At 41.2% G+C, this 23,663-nt stretch overlaps 1 protein-coding gene across 1 annotated transcript in view; it reads left to right on the forward strand.

Moving 5' to 3' along the window:
* Positions 1-23,402, forward strand: part of LOC100702540 (sodium/hydrogen exchanger 2) — a 32,590-nt gene extending 9,188 nt beyond the window's left edge. Inside the window, 4 exon segments of the mRNA XM_025903260.1 lie at positions 20,296-20,406; positions 22,620-22,736; positions 22,825-22,917; positions 23,025-23,402. Of these exon segments, the coding sequence (XP_025759045.1) occupies positions 20,296-20,406; positions 22,620-22,736; positions 22,825-22,917; positions 23,025-23,402 (699 nt within the window).
* Positions 23,403-23,663: the final 261 nt, after the last annotated feature.

The raw sequence follows: 23,663 nt of genomic DNA on the forward strand, positions 1-23,663 counted from the left end.
AATAGGTCGCACTCTAGAGCCCTGATATTGACAGGCAGACAAAGACAAGACGACAAAAGAAGTCAGACTGTTATTGATTTCTGAGAGTTTGTCCTGCCAGTTTACATGAACATGAAAGTTGGGACTCTGTATAAAATGTAAATTAAAAAACAATGCAGTGATTTGTATTCCTCATAAACCCAGATTTTATTATGTGGTGGAAAACATATTAAATGTTTAAACTGAGACATTTTAATGTTTCATGAAAATAAATGTTAGGAAACACTGAAGTTGGTGGCAGCAACAAATCTCAAAAAAAAGTTGTGACAAGGAAGTGACATTAAAGAGAAACAGTTAGTGGCACATTGTGCAGCCATTTAGGTTAGTTGGACCAAAGCTTATTCAAAGTTCAGTAAGGCAACATAGAAAACTGTTCTGTGGTCATCCATCCATTCGCTTCCACTTATCCTTTTCAGGGTCGCGGGGGGCACTGGAGCCTATCCCAGCTGTCATAGGGCGAGAGGCGGGGTACGCCCTGGACAGGTCGCCAGTCTGTCGCAGGGCTAACACACAGGGACGGACAACCATTCGCACTCACATTCACTCGCACATTTACACTGTAGAATTATAGGAATTATTTTAGGGTTACTGTTCATAACCATCATCTTTATCATTGCATTAATTATCCTTTCATCCTAGCATTTATTGAAGTTGTTGGCATTATGTTATAATTTGTATTACAGGGGTTATCATAATCTAATATTAACATGTTTATTACAGGTGCAGTTACAACCACTTAAATCGTTGAGTTAAATCTATAATCTTAAAAGCTTATAGGCTGAGTATATTGTTACAGTAAAATAGTAGCTGAGTAAAGGCCTGAATGTATTCAGCTTCTTGTTGCATTTGAGTTTGCTTAGTTACAGGTGACGGAAGGATGTCCAGTCCATGGTGACCTCAAAGGCCTTAGGTCATCACCATATTCGGAAGAGTATGCCACAAGGAGGAACCTCTATGTTGCATTTAATTCTTAAAATACATGAATGTTCTGTACATGCAAATTATGTGCTTGTAAACGCAAGAAGGGGCGTTACAATACCCTGATGTTATAAAAGCAATCTAGAGTGTATTTTGGGCAGAGATGTACAACTGTTTTGCAGTTTGCACCTCTCCACGCTGCGTGTATTCATTAAAATCAATTGTTTGATTGACCTCTTCTGGACCATCATTGTTTTACTCTCGTCCTCAATTTCGAACCCGTAACATTTGGTGCATTGGCCGAGGGTTGAGGGAGAAAACTTGGAGGTTGAGACTGAGAGGGTCCAAGGTGCTCAAACAGGCAGACACGAGTCAGTGGTCGAAGTGAGTGGACATAAGCCGGCTTATTCAAAGGTAAGGCACTACCTGTTGAATTATTTCCAAACAGTGCTGAATTGGTTCTGACAAAATTGAAAGTCTACTCACTGAAAATTACTGGTAAAGGTCTGTTTTGATTTTGGTGAAAATCTCATGAGAATTGAAGTTGAAGTAATGATAATGTAAGGTTAAGTGACAGTACTGATTAAAGGAAATGCAGTTGGACTGCTACGAGGATTTAAATGCAGTTGGACTGCTAAGGAAAGAGAATTTAAAGTAGTTGGACTACTGAATTTAGGATTATAGGTAATTTGGAAACTGTGTATGGTAATACAGTCATAATTGAATATAAAGCTGGGCTTGGACATCAATAAAGTTGGTTTGGTGGTTTCATAGGATGTCTTTAAAATACAAGTAAATTTCTGTAGAACGGAACTGTGGGATGTTCTAGGAAGTGCATTGTCGGAAGGTGACGCTTCCAATTTGTCGGTGACGATCGACATCTTCCTCTGGGAGGGATAGTTCACTTGGCAAGTGTGGAGAACAACGACGCTCCTAAATAGCTACTGATTGGATCAGTTTACCGTTTGGAACGGTTTATGCACTTTTTTGGGTAGTAAAGGTTGGACCTTGGGCGTTGGACGCTTTTAAATTGACTTAGGAACTTTAGCAATTAGACCAGACACAGGTTGGACCTGATACTGGGTCATTGATTATCAAAAACTTGGAGTTTGTCCCTTGGAGGGTTAATTCAAATTTTGTCTAAATTATGTAGGTTGTGCAATTTAAGGCCTTGTAAATATTATTTAATTTATCAGACGTCTCTGTGTTATAATTTTTATGTTTGTATATAGGCTCTGTCTGCCACGGGCACTGCAGCAGGCTGGTTATTTTGAGAGTGTGTCTGTGTCTATGTAAATGAGATGCCTGTGACTTATTTAGAGTGACATTTCCTGTTTACTAATGAGTGGCTAATGACTGACTGCAGAGCCAGGGTTAAGGACGACTTCAATCTGTGTTTTAAGGGAAGAAATGCAGTTTATGTTTATTATATTTGTGTGACTGTTGTTGATTATGATAAGTATTTCATGATAACTGTAGAATATGAGTATGGGGTTTGCTTGACACGTGTCTGTACTAGGTAAAACTGTGTAAGACTGATAGGAAGTTTATAGAGACTGCTACACATGGCTGATGCATGTATTTAAGACGCTGGTTTTGTTTATTACAAGACTGTAAGTAAAGTTTTATTTCTTGCCATGACTGTATGAATTTTTGCTGGGTTTTGAGATAGGATACATAAACTGTTGATACTTAAGACCGTTATCTGGGTTCTAAGAACTGAAATTGAATTTGAGATAATTTAATTAAAAAAGATGTCTGTAAGCGATGTGTGTTTTGGGGTGTCGAAGTAAGATGTTTTAGGATTTTTAGATGGGTTTTGTTTCAGTTTGAGATAATATATACAGTTACATTTTCTGTGTGTGTGTTGTTGAGTGACAACATGCGCAGTTTAAATTGGGCGCTGTTCCTTCCTCTTTTAGTTTCAAAACACAAAGGCTGTTAGATTAAAAATTACTTTGTGAGGAACGGTTTGACTTTTGACTAGGGAAATAATATGCTTACTTTTGGGTCTATGAAGATATTTGACCTTCAGTGATGTTATGAGAGGTTTCAGTTTTCTTTTTCTTTTTTCTTTTGACTTGCTCTTTCTGATCATGGAAGGCATGTCCAAGATACTCGTATGAAAGCGTATTTCGAGTGATTTTAATTGTGTGAATGCTGTCAGTATTTGATTTGAGTGACTGTGTGATTTGTCTGAGTAAGTGAAAAGGGGGAGTTAGAAAGAAAAGGAGTTAGATTAGTTTGAAGAACAGGAAATATGGCTCTGTGTACCGGGGCTGCAGCGACAGGAAATAGTGAACAGGAACTTTGCATGCCCATATATGGGAACTGAGTGTGTACAGAAAGAACACAGAGAGACAGACGAGGCCCATGGAGCAAATGAAGCCTTTAAGAAAAATGAATATATTACTAATTGTAGGCTTTAGTGTGTCAATACAGGTGGACTCTCTCAACATTGCAACCTTGAGTTCAGCAGCAGAAAAGTAGATTAAAAGAATTGGGAGAATAAGCCAGTTTTTGGCTCGAAATTGTGCGGCTGGATCTCTCACTTTGTCCCTGAAGCGGAGAAGAAGTTCAAAGGACAGTCAATCGCCTGATGAAGACCGATAGAACATCGTGGACTTGAATACAGCAGGCAAACGACAGTGCCACTGATCCATTAACACTGATGACGACTGACGACCAGCAGCAGCATGTAAGAGTACTGCAACATGTACTGTGAAAATACAGGCTGGGCAGTTGAACAGTGGGATAAAGAATTGTGGAAGAGCACTGGACATTGAGTGATATTTTGCCACGCTGGGACTTAATCTGAAAGAAAGACTGTAAAGAAACAGAGAAGAAGACAACAGCTGAGTTGAGACTGTGTTTGCTGGAGCTTTGAAGCCCGAACAGGACATTGTGCAGAGAGGACCAGTGAGAGATGAAGCTGGACGAGTTGGACTGCGAGAATATAGGATATAATTGGATTGAAAGTTGAAAGCCTGAACTCATGACTGTTTAGGGATGTCCACCACAGCATAACAAAGAGGTAAACACTAGAAAAGGTGAGAATAATGAAAGAAATAATTGTCATTACCTTAAGGAATAGAAAACACACATACAAATTGTTACATGTGAGATTATTTTTGAAATGAATTAGAAGTGAGATAGTTTGAATCTAAAGCTCAGTGGTGAAATGCATAAATTAAATATGAATATATAGGATGCAATGAAGAAGCAGTTTACACTCAATTAACATAAAATGCAAGGAAGAACACGCTTACATGCATGGCATAATTGGTGTTTCTGATCAGAGATAGAGAAATGGGTTATTTAGGCACTTGTGATAATAATGAAAATGTCTTAGTTTTGTTATTTTCAGGAGTAAAGCAGAACCGGACAAATTCTCCACAGCAGCAGTCGGAAGAAAATTATAGGTTAACATCAATGGATATGTTAAGGCAAGTTTCTGGTTGAATTGTTCACAGAATGATGTGTCCAGGAACCTGAAAAGTAAGCCCTAACTCCTGGCTGAAGACCAGGAGTGCTTTTATTTAAGGTGGGAGATCAAAAGTTTGGGCTAGTAATTCGGGGAAAGAAAAAACTGACTGCTTAACTGGAGAATTGGGAAGGAGTCTGGGAGACTGCGAAGCCATAGATGCAAAATACCACACACAAACAGAAAATGCATTAACCCTACAAAGACAAGCTCATGAAGCTTGTCTAATCAAAGCTTGATGCATAGAGATATTGATTGAAAACCCGGCTAAGAACACAAGCGTATGCAATGAAGATCAGCTTGCTGGTTGTATGAGTGAGAGAATGGTGTGAATGTTTAATAAAATAAATGGAAATTAACAGAAGAAAAGTGATTAAAGCAGTTTTATAAGAGTGAGTTAGGAGTGCTTTTGCACTGATTGATAAAAGTAAGTGATTAGTATAGAAAGAAAATGAAAATAATTCAATAAGGTGTTAAGGTTTCAACATGCATTTCTGTTGAAGGTGCAGATTTGGACAAGAAATTTATAATTTAGTGTTGACACATTGTTATAACGTGTTTATATTTTAGGCTGAATCTAAGTATGGTGAAGTGTCTAAGGGGACATGGTTGTGTGTAAAACGGTGCAGTTTGGACAAGGTTTTCAGTGCGTTGAATGGGTGAAATTTAAGATGGTTTAAGATTTTTTGGGGCTGTTGTTTTTCATTTTAATAGAGGGAGTTTTGATAAACATGGACATGTCTAAAAGGGCCCATAGTTTTTATAACAGTGCACTTAGAAAAAACCTGTCAGGTGATTTTGTTTTGTACTTTGATGAGCTAACAATCAGCTCTCTTTTTCTCATTTTTGCTCTAAGCAGGCCTGGAAGAGAGTGAACTGACGGCGCGGACAAATTACCAAGTAAGGATTGCAGCGAGTCAATCCAGTCAAAAGTATAGAGAACTATTTTCCTAAAAAGGAAAAACGAAATAAAACAAATGATTGAGCTCATTTTGCTGATGTGGAGCATCTGATGACGTGCGCAGAAGGCTGCAGTATCAGCAAAAAATATCATGTGTGAATGCATGTGAGTGAATGCGAGTGATCGGACCAAGAGGGGAAATAAATAAAAGGTTGACAAACAGGAGGAGTGGAAGACTTAATTCTGGGGATGTTGATGTTTGTTTTGAGAAAATTATTTACTGGGGTTGGATTATGTTATTACATTATAGAATGCCAAATGCTAAAAGGGAAACATTGTTTGAGGTAACTCAAGTTACCATTAACTGAGGTAACACATGATTAATAACTGTTCTGTTTAAGTTTATTTTGTGTTATAACACAGGTTGGATCATAAGTGGGGAAATTGAGTATGAAATGTGAAGTTCTGGTTAACACACAGGCTTTTGTTTCTAGGACGTTCCAAGGATGCAGGCGGTGGATGGAGCCAAGAAAAGATTTGACATGATGATTAATTTGATTTCATTCCTTAAAAACAGGTTTGAAGGTCCGGAGCATGTAGACTTAATATGATATGACTAACCTTTTCTTTTAATGCCCTAACCTGAGTGAAGGATTTTGAGTTTGTAACACATGAGATGTGTCACAAAAAGGGGGGAGTTACAGGATTTAAGGTTTAATTTGAAAGGGGTTTTAGGATTACTTGATGATGTTTAGGTTTTTTGATAATTTAGGTATGGTAAAACTGAGGCAGAAAGTGTTATTTTCAGGTTATTTTTGATTTCTAGAATAAGAGGTTATAATTTAGGCGTACACATACAGATATGTCAAAGGAAAATTGTATATATGTTATTAGCTACATGAAATGTGTCTACGTGACTTTTACCTAATAACTTATGTGATGATAAAGTTGTTTACCGACTAGCAGCTTGCTCTCTTCTTGAACATACAGACTTAGAAAAGAGGAACTTCAGCTCTGAGTTCTGAGAATAACTCTGGTATTTTTGTAAGTAGACAGGAAACACGTCGAGACCGCCGTATAGGGCAAATGTGTTAGAGCTTGTAATTAAATGTGGGCTTGAAAAGAGGAAGCAAATTTGGTACAGGACGTGCTTGAGATGATCAGATGAGAGAAGGGGAAGGTCAGGAATAGTTTAAACTAAGATTGAGAAATTAAATTGGGTGAAAGGGGGGTGTAGCAAGTAGATTCAGGGCAGCTCACAGCCTGGCGTAAACGCAAGGTGCCGTCACACAGCTTAAGTTATTTGTTTGATTTATTTTATGACAAAATAATAAGGAAACATTGAAAACATACAACCCGTTGAGGAGACAGATAGGGTTGGGGAATTGAAAGGGTTGGTTTGCTTAGCATAATGCACTACAAAGTATACAAAGTTTATATAACATGATGCAAACACACGAATCAGAGACACGTAATGAGAAAACTGATTAGAATGTTCCTTACAACTACATGTTTATTGTATGCAATGATATTAACTATGGCTGTGTTGTTTATTGTCTATATTTTGCAGGGCACTCCGAACCACTTGTCTGAACACGGAGGCCAGTCCAGCCCAGCACTTCCTGAGACTGTAGTTGCTAAAACAGGATCGGTAAAAAAGACAAAAGCGCGAGGGGTCAGGTAAAGGTGATGAGTGTCTCAGCAGGAATAAGGGCATAGGGTTGAATTATGGTAAAGGGTCTACCAGCTCATTTCATTACAACCTGCTGAGACTCTCTAACCAAACCAGGGACGCCATGATGGGGTTCGCAGAACAATTAGGTCCGAGTTCACTGACGGGAGAGAAAAATCGAATTATCTAAAACCATGCATGAGCACTCAGGTATCGAAAATCTGCTGGCGTCCTGGATGACATCTGTGTTTGGACAATGGAAAGGTGTGGCTAAGTAAACTTGGCAAGTGTCAGTGATGTTTTATGATTGCATTAAGAACATGTTTTACAGCATTGTTTACCAGTAATATTGTTTACAGGGTTCATATTGCATTGAATAGGTTTGTCATCACATTCATTCTATTCACAGGTTTAGTTCATTTTATACACATTGCATAACTGTGCTAGTTTAGAGTTGATGTTCTATCCAAGAGGGTTTTAAGCTTCACTGGTAAGAGTGTCCAGGTGATACATGTTGAGGGAAGATGAGAACATAGCAGGTTAATTGCATGCATGCTTACAATACACATAAATCTAGTAGCAGGCCTGAGCGAAGGCCCAAGTGTCTTCTACTTCTTATTTGAGACCTGCGCCAATTCAGTTTACTTAGTGATTGATGACGAGGGTCCATTCCACTAGATTTCCACTAGAGAGGGACCCAGGAAAGGAGCAGAGACCACTTAAGCATGAAGTGTTTTCAAGTGGGAGCTGGCGTTTTATTACTGGACCACCTAGAGGACATGAGGTTGTCTGATTTGCTGAGTCAGGGGGCGGCTAGAGAGGGTCAGAGCGAAGGTAGTGGACCTGGGAATAGTGTAGTGACGTCTCTGGAAGAGACGTCAAGAGAGGGAATTGTAGAATTATAGGAATTATTTTAGGGTTACTGTTCATAACCATCATCTTTATCATTGCATTAATTATCCTTTCATCCTAGCATTTATTGAAGTTGTTGGCATTATGTTATAATTTGTATTACAGGGGTTATCATAATCTAATATTAACATGTTTATTACAGGTGCAGTTACAACCACTTAAATCGTTGAGTTAAATCTATAATCTTAAAAGCTTATAGGCTGAGTATATTGTTACAGTAAAATAGTAGCTGAGTAAAGGCCTGAATGTATTCAGCTTCTTGTTGCATTTGAGTTTGCTTAGTTACAGGTGACGGAAGGATGTCCAGTCCATGGTGACCTCAAAGGCCTTAGGTCATCACCATATTCGGAAGAGTATGCCACAAGGAGGAACCTCTATGTTGCATTTAATTCTTAAAATACATGAATGTTCTGTACATGCAAATTATGTGCTTGTAAACGCAAGAAGGGGCGTTACAATACCCTGATGTTATAAAAGCAATCTAGAGTGTATTTTGGGCAGAGATGTACAACTGTTTTGCAGTTTGCACCTCTCCACGCTGCGTGTATTCATTAAAATCAATTGTTTGATTGACCTCTTCTGGACCATCATTGTTTTACTCTCGTCCTCAATTTCGAACCCGTAACAACACCTAGTGGCAATTTGGATTATCCAATTAACCTATCCCCACAAGCTGCATGTCTTTGGACGGTGGGAGGAAGCCGGAGTACCCGGAGAGAACCCACGCAAACACGGGGAGAACATGCAATCTCCACACAGAAAGACCCCAGCCTGATGGTGGAATTGAACTCAGGACCTTCTTGCTGTGCGGCAACAGTGCTAACCACCGTGCCACCGTGCTGCCCTGTTCAAATTTTTGATCCATATGTTCTGTGGTCATATGGATCAAAAATTTGTAATCCTAAAACATGGAGGCCACATCCTTTGGACTCGAGAGGAGAGTGAACATCCACCTTGTTATCAGCTGGATGCCTCCATCTCTGATAGTATGTGGGGGGGGGGGGGGGGGGCATCTGTGCTGAAATGTATATACAGGGTTTAGAACAACATATGCTCCCATTCAGGTGACATCTTTTTCAGGGAAGGCCTTGCATATTTCATCAGGACGATACTAAACAGCATACTGCATCTTTTACAGCAGCATCATAGTAGAAAAGTCCGGATCGTATCTACTTCCGGCGCCCCGTGTGCGGCAGCCTGTTACAGCAGCTCTGCTCATTCTGAGTTTCTTTCTTTCTTATCTTTTTCTTCTCGTAATTTTTTATAACTAACGTATTAGTAATTAGATTCTGCAACCATGTTCTACCGTTTTGTGCTAGTTCTGGTCGTTTTTCTTAGTTTTTTTCTACTTTTTTCACCCGTGTCTGGGGACCCAGAGCAGGGATCCTTTGTTTACAGTAAGGATCAGCTGTTAGCGCTACGTCCCGCAGCGGTACTGCCGGCGGACAGACCCGACATTCCCAGCGAGCTGAGGAGGAAAAGACGGGGGTGTCGTGCTGGGAAGGAGCGCCGTCGCCCGAGAAGGAGACGTTATCGACCATCTCTTCCTTCTGTAATTATTGGAAATGTAAGATCTTTGCCCAATAAGATGGATGAGCTCACGTCGCTAACCTGGTCACAGAGGGAGTACCGGTGTTCTGACAAAACGTCCTACTTTGGCAAAACGTCCTACCTGTAGGAAAATTTTACGGTGTCCTCTGACAAAACGTCCTACTTTGGCAAACCGTCCTACCAGTAGGATAATTTTACGCTGCCTTATGACAAACTGCCCTACTTTGGCAAAATGTCCTACTGTACGTAATTTATGCACATTTCTGCTGCCACACAATAATTCCAGTACAAATTTAAGTAGGTATGACGGTTTGCCACTTAACTTTGCCCATCAGAGTATGTTTGTAGCTGATATTCATAAAGCCAGTACGGTTTGACACTTCTTTTTACCCATTAAAGTGTGCTTGTAGGTCACATTCACAAAGGTAGCATGGTTTGGCACGTAATTCTTCCCGTCAGAATTATGCTTCTTGCTCTTATTAACAAAGGTAGCATGTTTTGGCACGTAATTCTTCCCGTCAGAGTATGCTTCTACTTTATAATAACAGCGGTAGCATGTTTTGGCACGTAATTCTTCCCGTCAGAGTATGCTTCTAGTTTATAATAACAAAGGTAGCATGTTTTGGCACGTAATTCTTCCCGTCAGAGTATGCTTCTAGTTTATAATAACAACGGTAGCATGTTTTGGCACGTAATTCTTCCCGTCAGAGTATGCTTCTAGTTTATAATAACAAAGGTAGCATGTTTTGGCACGTAATTCTTCCCGTCAGAGTATGCTTCTAGTTTATAATAACAACGGTAGCATGTTTTGGCACGTAATTCTTCCCGTCAGAGTATGCTTCTAGTTTATAATAACAGCGGTAGCATGTTTTGGCACGTAATTCTTCCCGTCAGAGTATGCTTCTACTTTATAATAACAGCGGTAGCATGTTTTGGCACGTAATTCTTCCCGTCAGAGTATGCTTCTAGTTTATAATAACAACGGTAGCATGTTTTGGCACGTAATTCTTCCCGTCAGAGTATGCTTCTACTTTATAATAACAGCGGTAGCATGTTTTGGCACGTAATTCTTCCCGTCAGAGTATGCTTCTAGTTTATAATAACAACGGTAGCATGTTTTGGCACGTAATTCTTCCCGTCAGAGTATGCTTCTACTTTATAATAACAAAGGTAGCATGTTTTGGCACGTAATTCTTCCCGTCAGAGTATGCTTCTACTTTATAATAACAACGGTAGCATGTTTTGGCACGTAATTCTTCCCGTCAGAGTATGCTTCTACTTTATAATAACAGCGGTAGCATGTTTTGGCACGTAATTCTTCCCGTCAGAGTATGCTTCTACTTTATAATAACAAAGGTAGCATGTTTTGGCACTTGTTTGTAGAAGCAGTCTGCATGCCAAGGTGCTTAAGTTATACAGCTGTCACCATTGAAGTGATTGGAACACTTGACTATATAAACTTTGACAATGAACTCACTCCATTATAGTTACAGTATATATTTACTGAATATATTTACAGATATATATATGTATATTTGATATTTACAGATCCAACAGAACACAGGGAGAAAGAAGTGGAAAAGAAACAGTATTCATAACAAATTATGCACATTTGTCGCACAAGTACTTGACCAGGCTGCTCTTTGTACTTTACTGTGACTGACAGCATATATTTACAGATATATACAGATATATGTATTTGATATTTACAGATCCAACAGAACACAGGGAGAAAGAAGTGGAAAAGAAACAGTATTCATAACAAATTATGCACATTTTTTTTTACACAAGTACTTGACCAGGCTGCTCTTTGTACTTTACTGTGACTGACAGCATATATTTACAGATATATACAGATATATGTATTTGATATTTACAGATCCAACAGAACACAGGGAGAAAGAAGTGGAAAAGAAACAGTATTCATAACAATTATGCACATTTGTCGCACAAGTACTTGACCAGGCTGCTCTCATATTGAGCACATCCAAAATGTGCCCATCTGAGACAAAAGTCACACTGCACCTGAAGAGGGAGAAGGGGGGGGGGGGGGGGGGGGGGGTGTGTGTAAGTGTGTTAACCAACATTACGAATTTCATGAGAAAATAATTACTACAGTGGCTTGCAAAAGTATTCGGCCCCCTTGAACTTTTCCACATTTTGTCAGATTGCATTCACAAACATGAATCAATTTTATTGGAATTCCACGTGAAAGAACAACGTCTCTACCTGGTAGAGGCATACCCTAAAGGTCTGGCAGCTGTAATTGCAGATAAAGGTGGTTCTACAAAGTATTGACTCAGGGGGCTGAATAATTACGCACACCCCACTTTTCAGTTATTCATTTGTAAAAATTGTTTGGAATCATGTACGACTGTCGTTCCACTCCTCACGTATACACCACTTTGTATTGGTCTTTCACGTGGAATTACAATTAAAATTGATTCGTGTTTGTGGCTGTAATATGACAAAATGTGGAAAAGTTCAAGGGGGCCGAATAATGTTGCAAGCAACTGTATATTGCATTTGTGGTTTATTTGTTTTACCATTTCAATCATACTGGACTCAGGATCGGCTTCCAGCATGGAACAAACCACACAGTAGTCATCAGCATTACCTAGAAACACACCGGCGTTCAACATAACAGTTTTTAAACAAAACTGAAAGTGCTATTCCAATACAAAAGCACATGACTCAACTTACTTTGATGTTCTAGCAGTTCGCAAGCAATTTCTGTGCGTTGCAGCCCAATGGCTTCTGGAGTGGACAGCACCCTAGTAACCTCTCCACTCATAAGGTAGTGTTCGGCAAACTGTAAAATATGTTACAGTAATTGCAATTGATTAACTTAATTCTAGTTAAATACAATAAATACAATTAAATACAATGGCTTATTAAATACCTTCAACACTAAAACTCCACAACTGCTGGAGTCCATCTGCTTGTTGTGTGGCAGAGACTCCATTTTCCACACTAGGTTGTCAAACCTATTTTAGGTTTGACAACCTAAAATAAAAATGGTATTTAGTAGAATATGTGTAGTACACTAACTTAAGTAAACATAATCAGTTGTAAGCATTTTCAACATAAGAATATGCTGCTAAAAAGAACAATGTACCACAAGGATCCAGTGTGCACCGAAGTTCAGTGGGCACAACCAAATGTCCTCAGCCGGAAACAACATCTGTGGAATATTTTTAAGTTTATAAAGGTTTAGATTCATTTACATAACATGCACTATATGACCTATATAACATCTACATTACCTTGGTGACACATTTAAACTTCCCAGAAAACAGAGAGGTTGCAACAACGCAAGACAACTGATACACGGGTTCCTGAAAAATGCAAGAGGTTTTTTTAAAAGATTACATAATTGTATAAAATGCTTTTGTGAAATAACTGGCATACGTTCTTACTTGCCTTTTGTTTCCTAATGAGGCAGTGCAGGTATCCATCAATGACCTGTTTGGATTAAAAGAAGATTATTTTTACAGACCACCACTAGGACCAAAAATGATTACTTCACTTACCTCATCAGAAAGCCACCCACTGTCCTCCAGTGTGCGAAAAGAAGAGTCATACAATTTGTATGGCCCAACGACTGCCTCCACACGCCCGGTGTCTTTTGCAGCCCAAAGCCACTTCACTAAAAAACAAAATATGATAAGTTTCTTTAGTAATAACAGTTGCCATTTGAAAATCACGGTCAATGGCCAACGGGCCACAAACAGACAAGGGCCAACGGGCCAACAAAATAACCATGCCAGAGGGGAGAAATTAGCCAAAATTGGACCAACAGGTCAAAATTAGCAAGAGGGGAGAAAAAAAAAATTCTATCCATTCGACTAGCCAAACTGGCAACAATTGACCAACCGGTCAGAATGAGATTTTTAGCTATGCCACCTTTTTCTTACGTGCTGGGTTTCTGGGGGGTCACTGGTACAAGCTCTTCTGGTGCTTGGACTGATTTTACCTGAGCTATTTTTGGTGCAAACTGTATGACAGAGGGTCTGTTATTTTGCAGCGCTTCAGGATGATGCTGAGGACTGCAAGGCTGCATCTCAGAAGATGGGCTACTCTCAACAGGTTCAGTTGGAGTTGAGACTTGGACAGGGTGGCTTGTTCTATAAGGTTTAATGTGGTCAATACTGTATAGACTTTTTAAAGTATTTCCCTCAGCGTTTTTCGGTCCAACACATTTTCCACTGATGTCATCAATTGTGTAGGGACCTGAAAAATCCGGTTCAAGTCTTCCTCCTTTTCGCCCACGTTTCCTCATATTTAGAAGCAGAATTTGATCCCCTACATTGTACACAACATTTTTGTACTTTTTCAGGACCTGCTTGGCGTATGCAACCTTTTGCTTGTCTTGTGACTTCGCAATGTTTTCTTGCGCAGTTTCTTTAACTGCATGTTGTGCTTCACTTTCAGACTGTACATAGTCACTGTACCTTTTGTCGTCTGGCAGAATGATGTTGGAAATCTAAAATTTTGTAGATATTAGCAATTAAAACAAGATGATATCATATTCATAAAGACATTACTGGGTTTTTTACTTAAATGGTTTCAATTCTTAGTTCTAACATAGAAAGAATTTGACAAACACTCACCGGCACTTGAGCAGGCACTTCTGATGGAAATACTGCCTCTCTTCCATACATCAGAAAAAAAGGTGAGTATTTTGTTGTGGTGTGTACTTTTGACCGCAGTGAAAACAGGGTGGGATCTAGATACAGATCCCAGTTATTCTGCTGGTCATTCACCAGTTTTCGGAGGGCTCTAAATGCAGGCATCGAAATATGTAAAGACAGTAATGAAAGTTTAATTAGAAGTAAAGAAATTAATAAATTATTAAGTAACAATTAAGTTTGAATAACATAAGTAATGTTATTAAAAACTGATAGATAAAAATTATGCATACCTTTTTATGTTGTCATTGGTCTTTTCATCTCATTGGCTACCTCAGATGCAGATTTCGTTTTTAATGGGAAAGCTTCAACCCATTTTGAAAAGTAGTCAGTTGCAGTAAGTATATACTGGAAGCCGCTTGACGTTTTAGGAAGAGGTCCAGTAAGATCTATACCAATAAGTTCCCACACTTCAGACACCTATCAAGGACAAATTAATAATTTGAATAACAATTTGTATAATGTACACATTAACATCGATGGTTAAAATTAGTTGGCAAACACTCCTGCCTTCATGAATATGAGCTAGAAGCATAGTTTGATGGGTAAAAGGGGCATAATATTTACCTGAATACACTGCAACGGTTGCACAGCAGTCAGTGGTTTCCCAACTTTTTGACACTGGTCACATTCCAGAATCTTTAAGGTAAAAATATTTATGGAGTTCACGTAAATGTTCAACATTCTCATTTATAAAAAACAAAAAAAACAAACCATCATTAATGATATATTCTCTAACGAACAAACAATTTAGCAGCAAAACTTTGTGTGTGTCTTCAAATCTCTGCCAGGCCTACAGGTTATTACTGTAATATCACTAATTAATCATATTTATTTATATTTTGCAAGCGTACAGTTTCTCTTTTAACTGATATAAAAAAAAAATTCTTATTTTAAACGGCATTTAACAACAATGCAAACAGTTAATACATACCCATGTTTTAATGTCAACTGTCATACCAAACCAGTAAAATCTGGAACACACTGCATTTAGCGTTTTGTGTGTGCCAGTGTGTCCTCCAATTGGAGATGAATGAAACTCATGAAATAGCTTCCTGGCATCATCCATGGTTTTTACTACTCTTCTGGTTCCAACAAAGAGTTCTCCATCTGCAGTAGAACAATATATATTTATAAATTAATTTAACCACATATATGAGTTGTTAGTATTAACAATAAATTACTGACCCTTTTGTTGGAATTTTGAGGCATATCTTCTGAGGTTTTGCCTCTGAGCCTTGTCATATCCTGAAGGGTTGGAGCCCGCAGAAATAAACGCGTAAATCTCTTCCCACTTCTTCTCCATATCTACGAATGTAAGTAAACATTTTCTTCTGAGCTTCAATACGTGCAGTTAACAATGCAAATAATTTAACTTATTAAATAACGACATTACCGAAACAGCCTTAAAACACCGAAGCTGCGGATTCAGAAGTGTTGTGCAAATACAACGTGTCCAGTAACTTGACAGCAGACTTCACCGAAGCTGCAAATTCGACAGTTTTGTGCAGAAAGCAGATAGCGACTTTACTTTAATATTGACAAACAATCACAAAGGCTTAAAAAACTCAAGTATCAACGTCAATAAAAAGTACTAATACTTACTGCTTACCTATTTTCCTGCAAATATGACAACGGGGTAGCATTAAATCACAGCCGGATGCGCTTTGCTTCACTTTATGTGTTGTGCGCATGCGCGCACATGCTCAGGAACAACGGGTAGGACGGTTTGCGGGGTAGGAGAAATTCCCAGAACACCGGCAATGTAGCATCATGATGCTAACGGAGTCGTGGCTAACACCGCTAACTCCGGACACAAGCGTGACACTACCGGGATTCCAGCTGCTGCGAGCGGACAGGACGAGAGAGAGCGGTAAGAGGAAAGGAGGGGGACTGGCAGTGTTTGTGAATGACAGATGGTGTAACCCTGGGCACATCACTGTGAAAGAACAACTCTGCAGCAGAGACATTGAGCTGTTAGCCGTTAGCATGCGTCCGTACTACCTGCCCCGGGAATTCTCGCATGTTATCGCGATAACAGCGTATGTCCCCCCCTCGGCCAACGCGGATGCAGCCTGTGACTCTCTCCACTCTGTGGTCAGCAGACTGCAAACACAATCTCCGAGAGCCCTCCTCATAATATCAGGGGACTTCAATCATGCCTCACTGGACTCCACACTGCCCACCTTCACCCAGTATGTGACCTGCCCAACCAGAGACAATAAAACACTGGACTTACTGTATGCCAATGCAGAAGAGGCATACAGTTCATCACCTCTCCCTCCCCTGGGCAGATCTGATCATAACCTGGTGCACCTTGTCCCTGTGTATGAGCCCTTAGTGCGCAGGGAGCCACCAGCCACCCGCACAGTGCAGAGATGGTCGGAGGAGAGCGAGGAGGCGCTTAAGGATTGTTTTGAGTCGACTGTGTGGGAGGTGATCTGTGACGACCACGGAGAGGACATCGACAGCCTTACTACATGCATTACTGACTATATTAATTTCTGTGTGGATAACACCGTACCTACCAGGACTGTACGGTGTTTCTCCAACAACAAACCCTGGATTACCCCAGAAATTAAAGCTGTCCTCAAGCAGAAGAGGAGGGCCTTCAAATCCAAAGACAAAGAGGAGTTGAAAAGGGTGCAGAGAGAGCTGAGGGGACTGATAAGGAATGGGAAGGACAGCTACAGGCAGAAGATGGAGAACCAGCTTCAGCAAAATAACGTTGGTGAAGTCTGGAGAGGCCTCAGAACCATCTCAGGCCACAAACATCAGAACTCTCTGCCTGGGAGGGATGTGAGGTGGGCAAATGAACTGAATCATTTCTTCAACAGATTTGATTCAGCCATGAGGCAGTCTCCAACATCGGCTGCAGACTCACCCACCCCCACTGCTGCTGTTCCACCTCTGACACCTCAGACACTTCACACCTCCTCTATTCACCCTGCTCACCCCTCCCCACCCCCAACAACAGCATCCAATACACACTCAACACAAGGCTCCAGCTTGTCTCTCTCAACCACCCAGGTTAGGAGGGAACTGAGGAGGATTAAAGCCAAGAAGGCAGCGGGTCCAGATCACATCAGCTCGAGGGTCATCAGGTCCTGCGCGGACCAACTGTGTGGGGTGATGGAGCACCTCTTCAACCTGAGCCTGAGGCTGGGACGAGTCCCACAGCTCTGGAAAACCTCCTGTGTTGTACCAGTGCCAAAGACTTCACGCCCCAAGGACCTCAACAGCTACAGGCCGGTGGCTCTGACATCCCACCTGATGAAGACCCTGGAGCGGTTGGTCCTGGCTCAGCTTCGGCGCCTTGTGAGCTCATCACTGGACCCACTTCAGTTTGCCTACCAGCCTGGCATTGGAGCGGATGATGCCATCATTCACCTCCTACATCGTTCCCTCGCTCACCTGGAGACCGCTGGGAGCACTGTGAGAATCATGTTCTTTGATTTCTCCAGTGCCTTCAACACCATTCTTCCCTCGGTTCTGAAGGACAAGCTGGAGAACTCAGGAGTGGACCATCACCTCACTACCTGGATTTTGGACTACCTCACCGACCGACCACAGTATGTGAGGACTCAGGGCTGTGTGTCGGACAGGGTCGTCTGCAGTACGGGGGCCCCACAGGGAACGGTTCTGGCTCCGTTCCTCTTCACCATCTATACTGCAGACTTCTCCCACAACTCCACCCAGTGCTTCCTGCAGAAGTTCTCTGATGACTCTGCAATAGTCGGCCTCATCACTGATGGGGACGACAAGGAGTACAGAGGACTGACTCAAGACTTTGTGGACTGGTGCCAGCTGAACTACCTCCAGATCAATGCCAGTAAAACCAAGGAGCTGGTGGTAGACTTCCGCAGGCACAAACATCCTCCACTGCAACCACTGAACATCCAAGGTATGGACATCGAGGCTGTGGACAGCTACAGGTACCTTGGTGTTCATCTGAACAGCAAACTGGACTGGACTCATAATTCAGACGCCCTCTACAGGAAAGGGCAGAGCAGGCTGTACCTGCTGCGGAGACTCAGGTCGTTTGGAGTGAAGGGCCCACTCCTGAAGACCTATGACTCTGTGGTGGCCTCAGCCATCTTCTATGGTGTGGTCTGCTGGGGCGGCAGCATCTCTGCTGGGGACAGGAAGAGACTGAACAGGCTGATCTGAAGGGCCAGCTCTGTTCTAGGATGCCCTCTGGACCCAGTGGAGGTGGTGAGTGACAGGAGAATGGCGGCTAAGCTGTCATCCCTGTTGGACAACATCTCCCACCCCATGCAAGAGACTCTGACAGCACTGAGCAGCTCCTTCAGTGGGAGACTGCGGCACCCACGGTGTGGGACGAAGAGATTTCGCAGGTCTTTCCTCCCCACTGCTGTAAGACTCCACAATAAAGACTTTTGCAGCGGATCAAACACACACATCCACACATGTGCAATAACACTAATGTGCAATAATCTTTTCTGGCATCGTTGTATTTTTACTCAGTTGTATATAGCATTTGTATTCTATCTTTATCTTATTGTATATTTTATTCTATTTTATTCTACTGTATATAGTATTTTATTTTATTCTATTCTGTACAGTTGTATACTGTATTTATTCTTATTTTATTTTATTCTAATTTTTGCTTCATAACTTTTGCACTGTCCACTTCCTGCTGTGACAAAACAAATTTCCCACGTGTGGGACTAATAAAGGTTATCTTATCTTATCTTATCCCAGATGTTCATGGACTGTTGTTGAAAGAAGAGGGACTGCTACACAGTGGGAAAAATGACCCTGTCCCAACTTCTTTGAGACACCTCTAAAAATGAGCTAATGGTTTTCTTTAAACACTTGATTCTGTGTATTATGTTTGTATTTACATTTTAGACATGTTGTATCTTTTTTGCATTGGACTTTCACTTAATGGACTTGGAGAGAGTGCACGGCTACGTCAGTTGTCCTGTTCAATTCATATATTTTATGGAGGCATAGACCAGGGTGGAAGCCTTCCTGTTGTGTAGGCTGAGGATCACATCTTTGCTCTTTGCAGATGATCTGGTCATTCTGGTTTCACTGGGCGGTGAGCTCCATTTCCACGGTCGTTTGTTTAGGTGAGAATATGATCTGACCTCGTGCTAAACATCTTCCAGCAGCTTTCTGGGATGTGCAGGAGCACCACCAAATTCTCCGTGTTGTAGACTAGAACACCGCACCTTCCTGTATTTGCTTCTGTTGGTCCCGCCTCCAGACATTTCTGTCCAATAAGCAGACTGAACGCTCTCATTAGGTTTGTGGTGATGCATGCGGGTTCACTGAGAGTTCCTCTGTGTGCAGAAAAAAACAAATCCCATGGGGAATAACGTGCAAATGTTCAGATCTGATTTACTGGCCAGTCTGTGTTCCTGCAGGAAACTATGACCCGAACCTCCAGTAGCTGCTGAAAAAAGATCCAAAGATGTCCAAACTCTCACTTACAGAGAGGTTGAGGAAGTCAGTCATTCAGGAGGGACTCAGAGTAGAGCCAGTTGAGGTGGATCAGATGTCTAACTAGGATGCTTCCTGGGAGGCATTGCAGGCGTGCGGTGCTATGAGGAGATCCCACGGACAGGCCTAGGAGATCATGTGTCAGTATCCTCTTAGAAAAGATGGAAAACATCTGGGCATCTCACCCAAGCTAAGAGTGAAAGTGGTTTTAAAGTAATGAGTGGAACAGAGTTCTCAAATCTAATTAAAACATGTTCAATATTTACTGTTTGCCTGCTGTTAACTAACAGAAACACCAACAGTATTCCCACAGAAACCTTTAATAGCATTGACTTTCCCAGCATGACAGATACAATTTTTAATGTCAGAGACTTTCAGCCTACCTATGCGTGCACACTGTATATTATTCTACACAATAATAACTGATAAACTAGCAGGCATGACTTTGAAACCGTATCTGCTCACTAGCATCGAAGATGAGTGCATCAGCTAAATGTTTAGAGTAAATCTAATTTGGCTGCAGCTGATGAAGCTGTTTTCCATCAGATGGAGAGCGGCGTCCTACTCTCTGCCCCGTCTCAATGCCGGCAACGATAACAAAAACGTTGTGTTTCATATCTGTCATTCACGGCTCACTGCGCTTGCCTCCCACTAGCGACGAGATGAAGGAGACGTCTCGACCCAAGAAAAAGTTCCTGACTGCCGACGTGAGGAAAATGCACGACCTCCTGCCAAAGAACATGTACAAGATTTAAGCTGTTCTCTGGTCAGTTAGTCACACTCTCATGCCGTTCAGCTTAAACTAAGATAAAGGCTGCTTTAATTCCTTTTCATTATATCTACTACCATCATGGTTTCTCTTCATTTTAGCCTGGTTTAGAAACCCTAAGGCCTTAAAATGATGATTTGAAATGATGCTAAACTGACAGAGTTTTAAATCTTTAGAGAACAGGGTGAAACACAACTTTAACTACCAGTTTTTTTAAGGTCAAATGAAGTTTGTTCAACTCAAGTTTGAAAAACTGAAGAAGCTTCTCGGATGAGAGGTGAAACGTCTTCAAGCAACTTAAAGAAGTCCAAACACTTTTCTTTCCAAGCTCCTTAGACGTTTTCAGGAATAGTTCTCCAGGCTTCTTGAAGGACATTCAAAGCTCTTCTCTGGATGTTTCTGCCTTTTGTTCTGTTCTTTATCAAGATGACTCACTGTTGCATCTCTCTCTTGACCTCCTTCTATCTTTCAAATGTGGATTCATCACTCCATCAGACACTGTTTCAATGATTTTTAGTCCAGTTCTTGTGTAATTTTCATACCTCAGCCTTTTCTCCCCGTTTCCCTTCATTAATAATGGCTTCTTGACAACCATCCTTCCGGTAACACATGTTCCAGCCGTGTATTCCAGCCCTAACCCGAACCCTAATCATAGCCTTATCCCTAACCTTAACCACAACCTTAATCATGTTAGATAGTGTTTTCCAAAGCGATTCATGATGAGAAAGTAAAATAAATGTACATGTGTAGATTCAGTCCAAACGGTTCTCATGTTTCCTCCTGTTTCTGAACGTGTAACATAGGAATGTTTGGGTGGCCGAAAGTGTAACAAAGCGAAACAGTGTAATATGTTACGCTTTGGGAGTGAGAACGAGTTGGATCAGCTGGAGGTCCAGGTGGATCTCTCAGGTCCTGTGTCAGGTCGTTGCTGGTTTTTTTTCCTGTTTCTTAAAGAAACAACTTTCAGATACTGTTCACCTGCTGACAGATTTAAAGCCTGACGTTTCTTCTTTTGTCCTCCACTTATCCAGTTTCCTTAAATTTTTTAAGGACATACTGCACACCAAACTGAGATAAGTTTTCAGTTAATACCACTTTGGGAATCACACAAAACTATCATGGAATGGCTGTGTGCAGCAGGCAGGATAGGACCCAAAAGCAGACTCACAGGCAGGACTTAAACTCAAAGAACACAGCTTTATTTGCCGATGAAAAAAAGCAATGCAAAACTAAACTGGAAACCTAACAATCTGAGCACATGGGGAAAATGGGGAGACTCACACAACCAGGAGGGAGAACTCAACGCTGGACAGAAGAGAACAAAGGGCTTAAATACACAGGGAATGACGAGGGAATATTACGAGGGAAACACATGGGAAACAAAGCTGGGGCAAATTACACACAATGAGACAGAGGACGCAAAGCTAAACATAACACATGAGAAGAGGTACTTTCAAAGTAAGAGAAGCAAAGCAAAACACATAGACAGGAGACTAACAAATTAAAACAGGAAGTGACGGGAACACGCACAGAGGTGCGGACAGACATGGAGACATGACTGATTGGGGAAACGTGGATAAACATGGCACGAGGAGGAAAGAAGACACAAGAATTCACACAACCTTTATAAACACAGACACACAGAGAGAGACACCGAGGGCAAAGACACAAGGGGAAAATATTAAATAATCAAGGAAATAATCAGGGAATATAAGAAACTCACAACAGAATAACTAAAGACTACTAATGAACCAGAACATAACCCACCACACAAAATACAACAAGAATACAAGAAAACACAAAATGCTGGGCCAAAAGGACCCAGAACCATGACACAAAACTACTTTATGCCTTGAATTAGGAGCCTTTTTATGCTTGAATTATTCATAGTTCAGTGTTAAATTGGGTTAAACAAAAAAATAATAATTCCTCTGAAAATGTTCAGGTACAAAGACTGGATTGAAAATGAGTGAAAAAGCAGCCAATGTCCAATGAAAAACTTTCAAAGACCTTCAGAAGGCTGGAGAAGTATTGCTCAAGAGCACTTAAAAAATTAGAAGAAACTTCTAATTTTCTTCTGCTTGGAAGAAAAATATAGAGAAATGAGGGCCGGTTCAAGAATAATCAAATGGGAAATGTATTTTATTTTATTCCTTTGCTTTCTCACGGTGAATGCTGATGTTCGATCTCTCTCTCCCTGCGTCTTCCAGACAATGGCTTACACCAACAAATACACTCTACCCTACCACAGCGAAACCAGGGAGATTCTGATCCGCCGCCATGCAAGCATCAGGCGCAGCCTTCGTGCCGAAAGTTTCCATGAACTGGTGGGTTTTGCTTTTTAAAGAACTTCCTACATAACTCGCTACCTTTTTTCACCTGACATGACCTCCACTCTTCCGCCTCATCTTTTAGTCAGGGCACAATGTGTCTAAATCTCAGAAGTACTTCTCGCTCCAACCTGGAGCAAGTCTGGAGTCGGTTTTGAACTCAGACGACGAAGTCGCAGTGAGTTTATGCAGATATGGTTGTCTTCTATAAATAAAGTTCACTGAAGTTCACTAAAGCACTGACCAGCTTGTTTTGTATTAGCTGGCGGCGAGGCTCATTTCCAGTCCGGTGCATTTCTCCACTCCTCCTCCTGCTCTCTAGTCACTGCGAAGAAGCTGAACACCATTAAAGAGCTGGGGAGTCCAGGGGAGTCGCCGGCTGTCTCTGCCAACTCACTCGCAGAATACCCCAGCGTCACCATTTTGGATGAGAGAGCCAGCCGCAGAGCCAAGAAAGCTCCGGTTCCTGTGCCCAGGAGACGTAGCTCAAAACCAGAAGAAGAAGAGAACGTCGACTCTGAACATCTGGGAAGAGGAAGAGGAGGCGAGGAACCCGTGCGTCCTCCTCCACTGTCACCTCCTGGGTGCCTGAGAGTAGAGAGCAGGGAGAAAATGAGGCAGGAAACCCACTGTAACTACTTACTCAAAGTAACTAGTTACTAGGGAAAGTAACTTTGGTTTTACTCAGAATTCTCTTGTTAATGTGTTGCTTCCGTAACTGGATACCCAGCCAGACTGCCAGTCTTCTAGCTTGCTTACTTGCCACAAGTGCACTGTGCCACCTACCAATAGAAAGGAAAAAATAATGTGCACATTTCCACGAGAGAAATTCCACGCCTGGACCGTCGTTGACCGCCGCCATGATTCTAGCCTGCTTTTTACATCCAACACAAAAACTGCAGTCGTGGTGCTTTCGATTGTACT

The sequence above is a fragment of the Oreochromis niloticus genome, linkage group LG23 (assembly GCF_001858045.2).
Source record: "Oreochromis niloticus isolate F11D_XX linkage group LG23, O_niloticus_UMD_NMBU, whole genome shotgun sequence".
Lineage (NCBI taxonomy): Eukaryota > Metazoa > Chordata > Actinopteri > Cichliformes > Cichlidae > Oreochromis > Oreochromis niloticus.